The 17,526-nt window shown below is 44.2% G+C and overlaps 1 protein-coding gene across 1 annotated transcript in view; it reads right to left on the minus strand.

Moving 5' to 3' along the window:
- Positions 1-3,169: 3,169 nt before the first annotated feature.
- SBSPON (somatomedin B and thrombospondin type 1 domain containing) overlaps positions 3,170-17,526 on the minus strand; it is a 45,091-nt gene continuing 30,734 nt past the window's right edge. Inside the window, exons 4-5 of the mRNA XM_066578580.1 lie at positions 14,946-15,122; positions 3,170-3,946 (exon numbers count right to left, since the gene is read on the minus strand). Coding sequence (XP_066434677.1) covers positions 3,829-3,946; positions 14,946-15,122 — 295 coding nt within the window. The 3' untranslated portion in view covers positions 3,170-3,828. The remainder of the gene's footprint in view (positions 3,947-14,945; positions 15,123-17,526) is intronic.

Raw genomic sequence — 17,526 nt, forward strand, 5'->3', positions numbered from 1 at the left:
CTTGTGTGAAGGGGCAATAAGCATAAGCTTCTTTCTTTCTCCAGACATACTCCTTATCCAACTTTTGATCAGGGCAATCTGTGGGATTTCAATCATTATTACTCAGGGTAGTGTCCCAAATGCTTCCACCGTGCAGCCGAGACCTGGCGACGATGTGGCCAAAAACCACATCATTTATAGGATTTTCAAATCGACTATTTAAAACCTTATTAAATAACTCAGGTCTTGTGGGTGTCACGTGACCATCATTAATATACTGTCACGGTTTTAAATAGTGTATTTGAAAACAATGCGGACTGACACATCGGAGCGGTTCTCAGCCGCATTATGGCCATGGCTCAGGCCATCGTCAATCAACAATGCATTTTTAGGCAGTCCATTCGAAAACCAGGCTGACTTGCATGTCTGCTTTTAGATGCATTCTAGGTGGTGACACCGTGCACACAAGTATACACACGATTATACCTGACCAATATTCCTAAATTAATGGCTTTCAGGCTCAGTCGTATGTTACGAAGCAGAATTTGGACCATTTTTGTATCTGTAAACTTGTGATCACAGCTCCAACGAGGCAGCGAACAGCCAACATTACAGAAATGATTACAAATATTTAGCAGCAACCTTCTGCTCCTATCTTACAAACACTTGGCTATGTAAATTGCTCTTATTATGAGTTTGTATGTTCATCAACACCCCAAACACTACGATAGAATGCTGAAAGGATCTGGGCCGACCTGGTAGTCCATATACCTTTACGATAGAAAGGCCAAATGTGCTACTCTACCACGTTAATCCCAACGGCCCTCCCACCCCATTTCCTGCCTCTCCCAGGGCATTACACAAGACATACTAGTGGTAAGTATACAGTATATTCTTTCTTTTAGAGTATACCAAAACACACTTTTTTTTTTTCATGTATCCAGGAATCACTTTTAAAACCTGCAGGATTTCCTCTCAATCACTGTACTTTGTCAATGACCCTGTAGGGTGAAAAAAATAGATATCATTCACAGAAGACATTCAGCACTCCATTCATACATGAAACAGGAGTTTATTGTCCCATACACTCATTAACAAAAAAAATAATGCACCAAGAGGGAGTTGTTGCGATTGAACAGCATGTGACCGCCCGCTGCTTCGTCTGCGTTCTGCGTGGCGGGCTTCTGGGATGCCAGTGCTGGATGGGAAGCCACCAGGATAGGGGAGTAATCAATTTTTCTTCACTTTTAAGGCGGCATATTTAAGTCTCAGACACTTAAGTGCCCTTTCACACGAACATATGCGCAAAAACGCTCAAATAAGCACATCACATTTGCACCTTGAATATGCACTTTTATTCATATTACTGTACTTTTGGGCTCGCAGGGCCAGTTCACATGGATGTGGGACACACCCCGCCATAATTTTAAAGGCTGTTTAGCCTAATGAGTTCCAGATGTGTTCTTTTTTTCCTGTGGCATTGTGCAGCTGTTTGGGTGTTGAGTTCACATTTGTGTACCTCCCATAGACTTCTATGGGGGACCTTTGGTTTGCAAATACAAACCAAGATAGATCAAGCTGCTTTTATATTCGCAGGTGTGAAATACGCACAAAAGAGCAGTAAGAATGAATCCAGTACAATCTATGGGTTCTATTCTCTGCATATTGTGCGCACAAATACGGTCGTCTGAAGCCGCCCTTGCATAGGTTGGAGTGGCTTGAAATGCGTTTAGTTATCCTGTGTGCAGGTTTATAGTATAAAACCATAAACCCCTGTTTTATGGATGAACATAGTACTGGACGACCTCTGTGGATCTTAGATCCTGCACCCCAGCAGATGCCAGTCACAAAATGTAATCTGAGGATCGTAGCTGGGCGGAGGGGTTTGCCACATGTGCAAAAATGCTTTCTAGAAGCAAAGGGCTGACTAGAACAACCTTGGGATGGCATCAGTTGGGGATGAGTTGTTGGCCTGTTCATGATCTCTGTGATATCTGTCCATCTTGCTGTTTGGTCCCTGAAAGATGTATTACCTGTGTGTGTGTGTGTGTGTGTGTATGTATGTATGTGTATATGTGTGTGTGTGTGTATATGTGTGTGTGTGTATATATATATGTATGTATGTATGTATGTATGTATATATGTGTGTGTGTGTATATATATATATATATATATATATAATTTTATTTATTTATTTTTTTACTAATCAAAACAGTAATTACAAGTGTGTTTTATTCATTTTTTTTACATGATTACGTGGACAGCCATACAGTCCCTGTGTGCTACTGATGGTGCCGGGGAGAGCAGCTGCAGCGATTCCAATTTCCCCGCTATGTGGTACCATATATTGACACGCCTGCCCTGACAACATGGAATATCCAGGGAAAAACTATTTTGTTGGAAACCTGCTCACCTCACCTGATCCCCTGCAGCTCCTATTTTGCCAGTGCATGGTCACCTCAGCGATCAGGATACAGAGATACGGGACCTTTACAGATAAAGGGTTTGTTCGCTTAAAAACTAATTTTTAAACTGGATCCAAAACACTAAAAACAATAAAACACAGGTGATCCTGCGCTGCAGCCCTGCAATTCTGCCAGTCTCTGTTGACAGCGCAAATCAGGTGACCGCTGCCTGCCAATCAGAGGCCACGGTGTCATCATTTGAAACGCCTGACATCATGGCATCCGGGATGTGAGCACTGATTCCAAGAGAACGGGCAGAGACGCTGCGGCGTCTGATTGGCAGGCAGCGGTCACATGAATTTCACTGTCAAGAGAGACTGGCAGAATCGCAGGGCTGCAGTGCTGTTTCACCAGGTCTGAGGACAGGTAAATACCCTTTGTTTTATTTTTTTTCAGTCATTTTCATTTTAAAAATTAGTTTTTAAATGGACAATCCCTTTAATTACAAGCCAAAATATGTTGCCGATTGGCTGCAGCAGTCACATGTCCCTGATGCCAGTGACATCACTACTGCAGTAAGAAGGGGTGGGCAATGGGGGGACCAGACATTGTGGGAATGGGAGCGCTTGGAGATCCGGTGATGCGAGTATGGCTACTTTTGTGTTTATGCAACATTGTGACCAGATTTCTAAAATTACTTTTTTTTTTCTGAAAAAACCCTTTAAAGTACCAATGCAACAATTTATTGTAATAAATCCTAGTAAAAAAAACATTACGCAACAATATTACATAAAATATTTTATTATATTATAACACTTTCTGTTTTTTAACAATTATTTGTGTGCATTAGAGCAAAACCGTATACATTCGTCAGGAAAGTTCTCTATCTCACAAATAATAGCATAGTAGTAAATAGGCGCCACAAGGATGAAATAGGAAACTGTTAGGTTAATAGACAAGAACACTCTGCATGTAAACAGTCATTCAAGTTGACAATTACCATAAAAAAATGCTCAATCGTAGAGATGAGCGCGCTCACACGGATAAGGCAGTTACTGGAGCGAGCATTGGTCTTCTCGAGTAACTGCAGGCTCGGGGGGTAAAGGGGGGTAGAGAAAGAGAGAGATCTCTCTCACTCTGCCGCTCCCCGAGCCTGCTCGGACGAGAATGCAGTTACTCGAGAAGACCAATGCTCGCTCGAGTAACTGCCTTATCCGAGCGTGCTCACTCATCTCTACTTATTATATTCATGAGCTCAAAGAGCAGGAGCCCCAACTAATATATGGATAGGACCGCCTGCTTATAGCACCAGTTATGTATGAGCCAGTTCTGTATCCATTTCAGGATTAAATATGTATATATGTTTAGTACTTTAACCATGATAGTCACAAAAATATATCAACATTTTTTTTCCTAAAGTGGAGCTATAACCCCTCATTCTATATCATGTAAAAATAAAGCTATGAACCATGGGGCACGAGCATGTCTCAACCTCTCTAACTTTTTTCCAGGTTCCATGACACTTGCTATTTCCCACAGCTTGCCAGTGAAGAACTTGGTCTCTGAAAACACAAAACAAGTAAATAAATGATTAGTGATGTAAACAGTGGAACAAAAAAGAAAAAAAAAATCATGTTAACCAAATTGCTCCGTCCTATGTAACTCAAGCTGAAAGGGGTTATCCAGCCCCAAAATATTTTTGAAACCTGTACATGGTGGTGGGTAAAATAAAAACACCCATACTCATCTCAACTGATTCACCACCCCTCCCGTTCTGCTGGTTCCTGCTGCTCTCCACTTTCTGGAGCAGTAGCAATGGGGTCTTGAGATGGGGACTTGTGACCGCTGCAGTTAATCATCGGTCAAAGTGAGACAATGATTGGCTACAGAGGTCACATGGCCCTGGTGTGGCAATAATTGGTAAGGCAATAGGGCGGTTGTCCTACTGTCATGGTTGCACACCTATTTATTGTGCAACCACAGCTCACTTTCAATTTCATGATGCATCAGCATGGCATTAAGGGCTTGTTTACACGAGCGTATATCGGCTGGCGTTTTCACGGCCGGACGACATACACTTCCACCTAAGCAGTTACCTCCTCCCCCCCCCCCCCCCCCCCTTCACTGCTTCACTGGCTCTTTGTCTCTCTCCTCCCCTCCGAGCAGTTTGCTCCGCCCCTTGTCCGCAGCCAGCAATGGGAGTGGGTGGGGCAGAGCAGAGCTTAGCTCAGCCTCCTCCCATTGCAAACACCAGCGTGGAGGAGAGAAGCAGAGAGAGAGGGGGAGGGAATGGGGGGACTGCTCAGATGGAAGTGTATATCGGCCAACCGTGAAGACGCTGGTCGATATACACTCATGTAAATAAGCCCTGGCTAAGGCTATACTATGCCTTGCCTGCTGGGAGGCACTTTAATTATCATTACCTTCTATTGTCACCTACTTAAGCTACAGACCTTAGGTATACAGTCACAAGGATGAGCTGTGATCTCTTCTATTATGACTGTGTGATTGGAGCTGTGTGATCATCAGTAACTGTGACAGAATTGCCTGTGCCTTCCTGTAGGGAGTTTCTGTGGTAGATCCACAGCACTAGGAAAGCTCTTTGAACAAATTATTATACAGCATGTATGCAAGTACTTGGATAAAATGAAGTAATTAACCAGAGCCAGCATGGGTTTGTAACAAACAAGGCATGCCAGACTAATACAATTTCCTTCTATGACAGAATCACTGACTGGGTTGATCAGGGAAATGCGGTGGATATAGTATATCTTGACTTTAGTAAAGCATTTGACAAAGTATCTCATACCATACTTCTTGAAAAAATGACCAAATATGCAACCTCCGCATGGTAACATTACCCCCCCCCCCCCCTCTGACGGGGAACCCCGCCACCATGTCCGGGCTTATCCGGAAACAGACCGTGGAAACGCCGCACCAACACTGGGGCATGAACTTCACGTGCAGCCACCCAGGAATGATCTTCAGGACCAAAGCCTTTCCAGGCCACCAAATATTGCAAGGTTCCCCAGCGCAGACAAAATGTTTCAATAATTACGTATGAAAAACCATATGAACCCTCCATGTAGCTGGCAAATCAAGTTCATAAGCAAGCAGGTTTACTACCCGCGTCATGACACGTAACGCGGCACCAGTTTCAAAGACGGAACCTTCCATTTGAGATTTCTAGAAGACAAATATACCTTCTATCCCATCCTGTAAGGTTAAAGGGGTTGTCTCATGAAAGCATGTGGGGTTATGCACTTCTGTATGGCCATATTAATGCACTTTGTAATATACATCGTGCATTAAATATGAGCCATACAGAAGTTATTCACTTACCTGCTCCGTTGCTGGCGTCCTCGTCTCCATGGATCCGTCTAAAATCACCTCTTCTGGCGATTTTAGACGCGCTTGCGCTGTGCGGTCTTCTGCCTTCTGAATGGGGCCGCTCGTGCCGGAGAGCTGCTCCTTGTAGCTCCGCCCCGTCACGTGTGCCGATTCCAGCCAATCAGGAGGCTGGAATCGGCAATGGACCTCACAGTGAAGATCCCGGCGGCCATCTTACTAAGGTAAGTAAGAAGAAGGAAGAAGTCGCCGCAGCGCGGGGATTCGGGTAAGTACTACCCGTTTGTTTTTTTTAACACATGCATCGGGTTTGTCTCGCGCCGAACGGGGGGCCTATTGAATAAAAAAAAAACCCGTTTCGGCGTGAGACAACCCCTTTAAGATACTGACAGACTCCTCCCACTACGCAACTGCATACGAGCCCCCGTTGCTTCCAGGTTCTTCTGTACTTCTTTCCATACCCCCTGCAGCGCATCTCTGGCGACATCAGCTGCAGGACAGGCCGACGGAGTAGAAATAGCTGTAAGGAAGCGAGGATGCTAACCATATACGCACAGGAATGGAGATACCCCAGTGGAAGAACAAGTACGGTTGTTTAGTGCAAACTCTTGCACTATTCTGCCCAATGGTGAGCTTTTTCGCTAGCAAACAACCGTAAATATTGCACTAAATCCTGTTTTTTCCGCTCAGTCTGACCATTAGTTTGCGGATGGAATGCTGACGAGAAGGAAAGCGACGTTCCCAGGTTTCTACAGCAGGCTCGCCAAAATTGCGCAACAAACTGAACACCGCAATCAGATTCGATGTTCTCGGGAACCCCATGTAAAGGAATGACTTCTTTTACAAAAATCTTGGAAAAATTCTATCGCAGAAGGTAGCTTCTTTAATGCCACGAAATGTGCCATCTTTGAGAAACAGTCTACAACAACTAGGATAGTGGTGAACTTCTGAGACTCAGGTAGATCGGTGATAAAATCTACCGATAAATGCGACCACGGACGAAAAGGCACTGGTAACGGTCTCAGAGGCCCCTCCGGACGCCGCCGCTGACTTTTACTGCGTGCACAGACAGAGCATCCCTTAACAAAGTCGCAGATCTCCCGAGACATGCCTGGCCACCAGTAATGTCTAGTACAAAGATCCAGAGTCCCCTGAGCCCCCGGATGGCCTACAAGAACAGATGAGTGAGACTCTTCAATGACTCTGAGACGCAAGGTTTCTGGCACAAACCATCTGCCCTTTGGCACCCCCGAGGGAGCGTCCTGCTGACAACTCCATAGATGAGGATTGAGATCAGATTCTACAGCTGCCACCACCACCCCAGGTGCCAAGATATTCTCGGGAGCCAATGTCTCACTTTCCGGCAAACTGAAACTCCATGAGAGGGTATCCGCCTTCACGTTCTTCTCCCATGGAATATATGTAACGACGAGGTTAAACCTGGCAAAAACCGCCCACCTGGCCTGACTAGCTGTGAGTTTCTTAGCATTGGCGAGATATACCAAGCTTTTATGATCAGTATACACGGTAATGGGATGCCTTGCCCCCTCAAGATGGTGACGCCACTCTTCTAGAGACCACTTAATCGCCAATAACTCACGATTACCCACATCGTAGTTACGTTCCGCCGAACTGAACTTCCACGAGAAGAACACACATGGACTATACCCAGGTCTCCCGCTGACTTCCTGAGACAATACAGCCCGTGCTCCCACCTCAGACGCATCGACCTCAATGAAGAATGGTTGCCATGTGTCAGGCTGTAATAGCACCGAGGCAGCAGTAAATGCCCTTTTGAGACGACTAAAAGCCTCTGGGGCCTCAGGCGACCATCTTACCAAGTCGGAACCCTTCTTGGTAAGATCGGTCAGGGGTTAAGCAATAACAGAATAATTCTTAATGAATCTATGGTAGAAATTAGCGAAACCTAAAAACCGCTGAATAGCTTTCAGGTTATCTGGGCTGACCCATTGGGAGATTGCTGATACTTTATCAGACTCCATTTGAATCTCCGTGGGTGAAATCACATAACCAAGGTACCAAAAATGCATTTCTGCAGCTTGACAAAAAGTTGATACGCAAACGGGTCAGAACCAGCCTCAGGTGTCGCACATGTGAGTCCCAGTCAGGGGAGTACACCAGAATGTCATCCAGATAAATGACCATAAATACCCCCAGGAAGTCGTGGAAGACTGTGTTCATAAATCCCTGGAACACAGCAGGGGCATTACAAAGTCCGAAGGGCATGACTAGACATTGAAAATGTCCGAACGAGGTGTTGAATGTGGTCTTCCACTCATCTCCCTTTCGGATGCGAATTAAATTGTAAGCCCCCCTCAAGTCCAATTTGGAAAACCAGTGGGCCCCTACCACATAGTAACATAGTAACATAGTATGTAAGGCCGAATGAAGACATTGTCCATCTAGTCCAGCCTGTCTATCCTACTGTGTTGATCCAGAGGAAGGCAAAAAACCCCAAGGCCAGAAGCCAATTAGCCCTTTTGGGGGAAAAATTCCTTCCCGACTCCCTAATGGCAATCAGACTGTTCCCTGGATCAACCCCTAATAGTTCCTACCTGCCTATATACCAGGATTGACCCTTAACCTAATATTTATATCCTGTAAAATACTTCTTCTCCAGAAAGACATCAAGTCCCCTTTTAAACTCCTCTATGGATTTTGCCATCACCACTTCCTCCGATTCAATAAAACAGGAATCAGGGGCAAGGAGCGCTGGTTCTTCACTGTAATTTTATTTAAAGCCCGATAATCCACACAAGGCCTCAATGTCCCATCCTTCTTCTCTACAAAGAAGAGACCTGCCCTGGCAGGGGAACTGGACGGCCTGATATGTCGTTTGGCCAGAGACTCTGAGATATAGGACTTAAAGGCTTTGTGCTCACGCCCAGACAAATTGAAAATGTCCCACTCCCCATGGGGAGGCAAAGTCTCAGACAGTTTCTTGGAAAATACATCATGAAAATCGGACAAATACTCAGGAATAATTATGGTATCTGCTGAACACATGGATATAGTAGCTAAGTGACCATCACAGGAGAACCCCCAATGTGACAATTCCCGAGTGGACCAATCAAATCGGGGATTGTGCAGTGCCAACCAGGGCATATCGAGCACTGCATCAACAGACATTCTTTCCATTACCAAGAACAACAGATTCTCAGAATGGAGAACACCCATAGTGAACTGTAAAATGGGAGTCCTCCATTGTTCAACCCCTGCAGACAGCGGGATAAAATCAATACTAGTGAAGCATATGGGAATTTTTATCGCAGAGAATTCAATCATCCGAGGTCTGACAAAACTTAAACTAATCAAATTGGCGGCAGCACCCGAATCAATAAAAGCTTGACTGGACCGAGTGAAATTCCGGAAGCCAATCTGACAAGGCACCAACAATTTAGGGAGTACCTGTGATCCTAGGCGATCGTCCCAAAAATCGCCTAGGATCTGAAGTTTTCCGCCAGTTCAGACTGATGTTGTAGACGCTTCTAAGGACAGGTCGCTACACGATGTCCGGCTTTCCCACAATAGAGGCAGAGGCGATGAGTCATCCGGAACCGTCGCCGTTCCTCGGGACTTAGCTGATCCACTTCCATAGGCTTGGCACCAGAAGTTGGCATGGGAGAAGGGGGAGCAGGTCTGCCGGATACCCTAGCCTTACGGGCCTGACGTTCCTCTTTTCTAGATCTCAGCCTCCTGTCAGCTTTGACCGCCAATTCCATCGCATCATTGAGTGTCACGGGAGCCGGATGAGAAATGAGTAGATCTTTGACAGCATCAGAAAGACCCAACAAGAACACATCTTTAAGGGCACTATTGTTCCAAGAGGTTTCACCTGCATACAGTCTAAATTTAGAACAATAGTCCTCTACCCACTGCTGCCCCTGACGTAGAGACATGAGTTGAGATACCGCCAACCCCCCACGGTCCGGCTCACCAAAAATACCTCTAAGTTCCTGAAAAAACAAATCAACTGACTGCAGGCAAGCCGAACTCTCGGGCAAAGAGTAGGCCCATGTCTGGGGGCACCCGAAGTAAGGACATAATTAATCCAACTTTCTGGGATTCTGAGCCGGAGGAGCGGGGCCACATCCGAAAATACAATCTACATGCCTGCTGAAAAACAAAAAAACTTGCTCCTCTCCCCTGAAAATACCTCAGGAATAGGACACTTGAGCTCGGGATAGAAGGGGCGGTAGAAACATGCACTAGCTCCCGCTGCTCCTCGGCCACCATACGACCGGACAGGTCTTGGATCATGACCACTAAATCCTGCAACTGACTTGCGAGGGTACTCATGGCCTCCATTGGAGAGCAATTTTTAAGGGCCAGTTATTATGGTACGGTATACTACCCTTGATACGCCAGCCCAGGTGCTCTAGATCTCTCCCACAACCCCTGTCCCTGTGTGCTTGCCTTCTCTCCTGGCTAACCCCAGGCGGGCAACGGGGCGTCGGTCCCTACTCTCACTAGGGACCGAAAAGGGACGCTGGCGTACCTGGATGGAAAGGGTAGAATACCGACAGAAAAGGCAGATATAAATAACCAACACGAACAAGACTAAACAGAACTGAGGCAGATGGAAAAACCTGGTGAACAATAGCAAGTATAGCAGACAAGATGACAGAGGCAGGAGACCAACAGAGCCAGACTAGCAAGCACACTGAGGAAAACCAATAACTGGCAGTGATTGCAAGTCTCTGCCCGACTTTAAACAAAAGCCTCCGCCCAGAGGGAGACAGCCAACTTCCAACAGAACATAATAAAAAGGAGCTCATGCACGGCAGCTGCACTCGCAGGTGCGCGCGCACCCAGCGCTGTGCGCCACCAGCACCGCCCTGGACAGGCACCCGCGCCCCTGGCAGCCGGACAACAAGCCGAGGGGGCGCGCCCCGACCGCGGGATCCCGCTAACCGCTGCCCTGGGAGGACCAGCAACCGCCGCATGGTAACAGGGAGAGTATTCAACAAGATCTAGAAAAGATTTAACAGTGGGCGGTGACTAACAATGATATTTAACAAGGAGAAATGCAAAGTCCTACATCTGGGCAAGAAAAATTTAAAAAGCACATACAGAATGGGAGGAATTGGGCTAAGCAGCAGCACATGTGAAAAAGACGGGTATACTAATAGATCACAAACTGAACATAAGTCAACAATGTGATGCAGCAGCCAAAAAGGCAAACACAATAGACAATCGCATTAAAAAACGAAGCGATATCGCAGCATTAAAAAAACGCACGTGGGTTTGAGCCCTTAGTCAGACCTTATCTGGACTACTATGTCCACCCCACTTTAAAAAAGACATAGACAAACTGGAGCAAGTTCAGAGAAGAGTTACCAAGATGGTTAGCGGTCTGCAAATCATGTCCTATGAGAAACAGTTAAAGGATCTGAGAATGTTTAGCTTGCAGAAGAGAAGGCTGAGAGGAGACTTAATAGCTGTCTACAAATATCTGAAGGGCTGTAACAGTGCAGAGGGATCAGCCCTATTCTCATTTACACAAGGACAGACTAGAAGCAATGGGATGAAACTGAAAGGGATGAGACACAGATTGAATATCTGACAGTGAGGGGGATCAATGAGTGGAACAGGTTGCCATAGGAAGTGGTGAGTTCTCCTTAAATGGAAGTGTTCAAACAAAGACTGGACAAATATCTGTCTGGGATGATTTAGTGATCCTGCACTGAGCAGGGAGTTGGACCCGATGACCCTGGAAGTCCCTTCCAACTCTACCATTCTATGATTCTATGACCTCACTGCTGGTCAATTTCAGTTTGCTCCTGGATTGCTAGTGAGGAGCACTGACCGTCTCTGGAGCTCCATTCCTTTGCTACAGACATCTGCAGCAGCTAAGTACCGCAGTTTTTTACCATGCACTGTCTCTTGTGTGTTCAGGGCTCCCTGGTAGGGATTTGTTAGTGGCCTAAGCAGGAGTGTGGGCTCGCACTTATCAGAGCAGTCGGCCTGACGATTAGGCAGGGCTCTTTCCCCGGGTCGAGGTTTGCAGGAAGAGGGTTTTTTTTGTATTTACGTTGCACAGTTGTGCTTATAGGTTGTGTTACACACAGTTGTGTTCTTTTATTTGTGTACATTGCAAGTCCAGTTAGGACGCAACAGATTGGCCATGCAGGTTATGGTGACAGTGAACTTCTTTCTTGGTCTTCATCTTCCCCAGACCTTACACCTTGTGATTTTTTTTTTTCTGGCAGAATGTTAAGCATAAAGCCTACATGCCACCCTTACCACCCACCATGCATGATCTGCGGCATCACAGAAGCAACTGTGTCGGTCAATCATGAAACACTACAATGTGTATGGCAAGAAGTTGACTACATGCTCTATGTGTGTCGAGTGACATAGGGGGCTCAAATTGATTACCTCCAATGTCGAAAACATTTTTGATATTGTGCAACACAACATTTTGAGCTTCTGTTTCCAGTGATATAAAATTTATGTATCTGAATGTCAATAAACGTGACATGTGTATTTCAAATCAAGAAGATCATTTCTTGTAATCCTGTATTTGTGCCCGCAGTAAATGTCTTTATTCAGTAATAGTGCCCCCTCCCCACTCAGTAATAGTGCCCCTTAACTGTTCCACAAATAATGTCTCAATTAATAATAATATTCAGCTAGCCCTGTTCCCATGACAAACAAAACATAGCCTCTTCATGTCTGCTGCCTATATGATGCCAGGATGGGATTCCTGTGGGCAAATGCTGTTGCATCTCAGTGTCTCATAGGCTACCAGTACAAAGAGCTTTGTAGGCTATGAGAGAGGTTGGCTACAAACTAATAGCTCTCTGCTTCAACACAGTATTCAATTCAGTTGAAAGTGGCGGTCTCCTGGGTGCTTGTTCCCAGGCTAAAATTTGCTAACCTACCTCTGAAGAGTGGGTATTGTCAAATCTGTTCCTCACAAAAAAGATTGGTTAGTATGAACCATGCCTCGATGCTAACAACTTTCAGAAAAACTCAGAAGACGTTTTATACAGATGCTAGAAGCTGTAAAGGGCAATAAAAATATAGCTAAAGATCAGGAAGTACATCAATCTACAGTTATACAAATTATCTACAAATTTAGAAAATTCAGGATTGATGCAACTTTTCCTAGCAATGGGAACCCTGTTAAGATCTCTCCAACAACAACTCAATGAGTAATCCTATAAAAGAGGGGAGAAAGAACCTAAGGTAACTGATCGGAATGACCCAGGTGAAAAAGACTTACAGAATACTATACAAACCCCAAAGACTTCTGCTCACATGTCAACTACACTCTTTGTAAAAAAAACAATCCCACCCCTACAAGGAGTTGTCGTTTTGATGCAAAACTTGGAATGCAGTTCCATCTCAAGCAGATATGCAAATGATTGGAGTTGTGGCATAATCAGATAAACAGTCTTGCCACCGGAGGCCCTAAAAGTGGTTCCCCCCTTGGCCTATAAAAAGGCTCTCAAAGGCTACTTGTGTGTAGTGACCTCTTTTTCCACTTGTGTAGAGCTTAGAGCCTGTTAACCACTAGACGCTTCTACGATGCAATCAAAGAGATTTCACCCCGTTACTAGAGTTTGAGAGGGGGCACATTATTGGAATGTGAGAAATTGGATGGTCCTATTGATGAATTTCCCACTACCTAGGCCATTCTGACCTGACTGTTAGGAGGTGTTGGGACCAGTGGACCGAGCTCAAGACATCCTTGATAGACCACCAGTAGAGAAGATTGTCTGATCATCCGCCAAGCACAAGCAACTCCAACTGTTTCGCTGTCTGCCATCCAGAGACAGGTGGCTCCATCATTACTGCCCCTGTGTCAGCCGGAACCATTTCCAGGTGCTTGGCAGAAGCACATTTAGTCTCATGGCACCAATTATGTGTACTGCCTTTGATTCCCACCCGCCATTACCTTCGTTTGCAATGGTGTTGTGAATGACAAAACTGGATGGCTACGGGGTGGAACTGGATCGTCTTTAGCGACAAATCCAGATTTATTTTGGACATTTATGGTGGATATGTTAGTGCCTAGAGACCTAGGGGTGCGCACCTCAATCCTGCCTTTGCTGGGGAGCGACACTCTGCCCCCTGCTGGTGTGATGGTCTGGGGGGCCATCGCATATGACAGTCGATAACTCCTAGTAGTGGTAGGAGGGACAAAGACAATTCATATATGTTCATGAAATCCAGCAGCCACATGTGTTCCTCTCATGGCGGCTTCCAAGAGACATTTTCCAGCAAGATAATACTTGGCCGCACACACAAGAGTGTCACAGGAATGTCCCTACAACTTGCCACACTTCCGTGGATGCTCAGATTTATCGACAATGGGGCATGTATGGGGCCACCTGAGACTCCAATTTCGGCAGCCTGCGAGTTTGCACAATCTAGAAGCTCAGTTGCAGCAAATGTAGACAGATATGCCACAGAATACCATACGAAACCTGTATGCCTCCATGTCCACCCATGTAAACGATACAATCACACATAGAAAATTTAATTAGCTTCTGAGAACTCTTTAAAGGTGCTTGATTTTTTTTGAAAATGAGTGTATTAGAAAAACACTGAACAAGAATGGTCTTCATGTAAGGACCCCAAGAAGGAAGCTGCTTTTGATTCAAAGCACACAAGTAAATTAACTAAAGAATTGATGATTAAAAATTGATTTTGGAGTGATCAAGTCAGATTGCTGTGTCATGACCTGAAGACGGCTTTGCATGCAAGGCATCCCAGAAATATTGATGAATTGAAACACATTTGCAGAGACCAATGGTCCAAAATCTCTCAACATTACGCAAATTTCATTTGCAGCTATAGGAAATGTTTGGTGGAGGTGATAGCTGCTAACGAGGAATATACAGATCATTAAAATAAAGAGTTCACTTAATTTTTCTCCCTACACTGTGGATGGTTACTTAGTTTGCTTAGTAAAGGACATGAATGGTATAACTGTTTGCGCGTTATTAGTTAGACTGGGTTTGTATAGACTACATTTTATTAGCAACCAATGCAGAAATACAGGTAATTCCAAAGGGTTCACTTAACTTTTTCTTGCAACTGTATAGTTCCAATCACCATGCTGTTTTTTTCCTTTCACTCCCCAGTATAATCCTGACCTCCAAGAACTATATTTACATTTTCTCTCCCCAGTGTATTATTTTATAAAACTGAGGCATACATGAAATTTAGTATTCGCACCTTTTAGCATCTCTGCCATCCCCATAGCAACGATGGTTCCTGACATTCATTGCAGGGTATTGGCAAGCCACACACACAGTATAGCCATCTCGGATATACAGCATCCAACGAGCATGTAGACGATCCTCAGTCAAGCAGGCTGGAGAAAAGGATTCAATCTGGAACTCAATGCAGTACCTGTTGTAAACATCAGAAAGAACATTAGGCATTATTATCCAACTTAAAGGGGTATTCCACAGATTTAACGTTTTCAGGATCGGTGCGGGTCCCAGCTGTCAGCCCCCCACCAATCTTCAAGTTTTCACCTATCCAGTGGATTTGTAAGCACACGGCTAGAGGATACTAGAGCCGCCCTTCTAGTGTTCAATGTTCTGCAATAACCTATCCAAGAGTTAGAGGGGAATATAGTGTAGACAGAGATCCGGGACTAAGTACTGAGAATGGGGGTGGAGCAATGGGAAGGGTTAGCTGAGTGAGAACTGGCAGAACAGTTATAAGAGATACACTTAACATAAAAAATAACCAAAAACTTCTAAACTGTATGGAAACTAAGGGCACTTTTACACGGAACGATTATCATTCAAAAAAATTGTTAGATCGGGCAAATTTGAACAATAATCATTTAGTGTAAACACAAGTAATGTTCGGATGATGAGTAAGAATTCATTCACGTCTCATTCATTGTTTTTTTTTTTGCAGGCATAAGAATAATAACTTGCTTGTTTGCATGTCATTGTGTGTGAACAGCAATCGTTTAGTCATTCACATTCACTGGTACAGTGAAAATGAACGACTGAATGATTTGCAAACACAATTCCGAATGAAATTGCTGCTAATTCATCTGCATAAACGGGCTGCACAAGCGAATGAGCGAGATCTCTCATCATACACTTCTTTCCTTGTACGAATGATTTATCACTCCGTTTAACCCGTTAGTGATGGCCCAATAGTGTTTTTACGTCCTGCCGTTACAGGACATGTATGGAAAGAGATAGCGCCGCTATCTCCCTCCATACAGTGCGGTCGTCACCTGTTTATTACAGCTGACACCCACCAGCAATAGCCGTGATCAGCCGTACGGGCAATCGCGGCTATTAACCCTTTAAATGCCCCGAACGATGTTCAAGGGTCCTGTACTGCCCCCCCCCCCCCCCCAGCACGGTGAGATCGGGGGAGCTGTGCAGGTCTCATGGCAGCTGGGGGCCTCCTAAAAGGCCCCAGGGCTGCCTTGGGAGACTGCCTATCAAGCCATCCCCGTGGGGTGACTTGATAGACTGCCTGTCAGATTGCAGTATGATGTAATGCTATAGCATTACGTCATACTGCAGGAGCGATCAAAGCATCGCTGGTTGTAGTCGGAGGATGAAAAGAAAGTGTAAAAATAAGGAAAAAAAGTTTTACTAATTATTTAAAAAAAAGTAATAAAAGTTCAAAACCCCCCCCTTTGCCATATTTGCAATAAAATAATCAAAATATTAAACCAAAAGTAAGTGTTTGGTACCGCTGTGTCCATAAAAGTCTGATCTATCAAATTAATGCATTATTTTAACCGCATTGTGAACGTGGTATGAAAAAATAAATAAAGAACACCAAAAATGCACTTTTTTGGTCACCGTATCTCCAAGAAAAAATGTAATAAAAAGCGACCCAAAGGTCAATTGTTTGCAAAAAATGGTACTAACGGAAACGACGGGATGTACCGCACAAAATAAGCCCTCACTCAACTATGTCGATGGAAAAATAAAAAAGTTATTGTGCGCAGAAAATGGACACAAAAAATAATTTTAAAAATTAAATATCTTAAAAAAAATACAAGTACTACAGCAAAAAAAGAAACTATACAAGTTTGGTACCATAGTAATCGTACTGACCCATAGAATAAAGTTATTGGGTCATTTTTGTTGCAGTTTGTGCGCCGTAAAAACAGGACGCAACGAAAGATGGTGGAATGTTGTTTTTTTTACATTTCTCTCCATTTAGAATTTTTTAAAAGTTTTTCAGTACATTATATGGTATAATAAATAGTGCCATTAAAAAATACAACTCGTCCCGCAACAAACAAGCCCTCATACAGGTACGTCGATGGATAAATAAAGGAGTTACGATTTTTTAAAAGGGAGTAGGAAAAGACGAAAATGGAAAAAAGCTCCGTCACTACGGGGTTAAAAGGAGCCTATTGGTAAAAGTAATAACTGGAAGTAATAGCGTCTGCCGAAAAATATGATATAGTGGGAATAACGGAGACCTGGTTGGATGAAACCTGGTTTGTCTTTATGTGAAGTTCTGTTTATAGCCCACATGATGTAAAGATATATGTGAGGGAAATGGACATGTGGAGTCTCTATAGGTAGAAATACATAGAAAGAAAAACAATAATAAATTCCTCATAGGGGTTTGCTATAGGCCACCAAATATAACAGAAGTCACTGAAAATTCATTACTGAGGCAAATATATGAAGCAGCAAATCACAATGAGGTAATTATTATAGAAGACTTTAACTATACAAATATAAACTGGGAAACTGAAGCCTGTGGATCTCAAAAAGGAAATAATGTTTCTGCCAATAACTAAATATAATTA

Source organism: Eleutherodactylus coqui, chromosome 9 (assembly GCF_035609145.1).
Source record: "Eleutherodactylus coqui strain aEleCoq1 chromosome 9, aEleCoq1.hap1, whole genome shotgun sequence".
Taxonomy (NCBI): domain Eukaryota; kingdom Metazoa; phylum Chordata; class Amphibia; order Anura; family Eleutherodactylidae; genus Eleutherodactylus; species Eleutherodactylus coqui.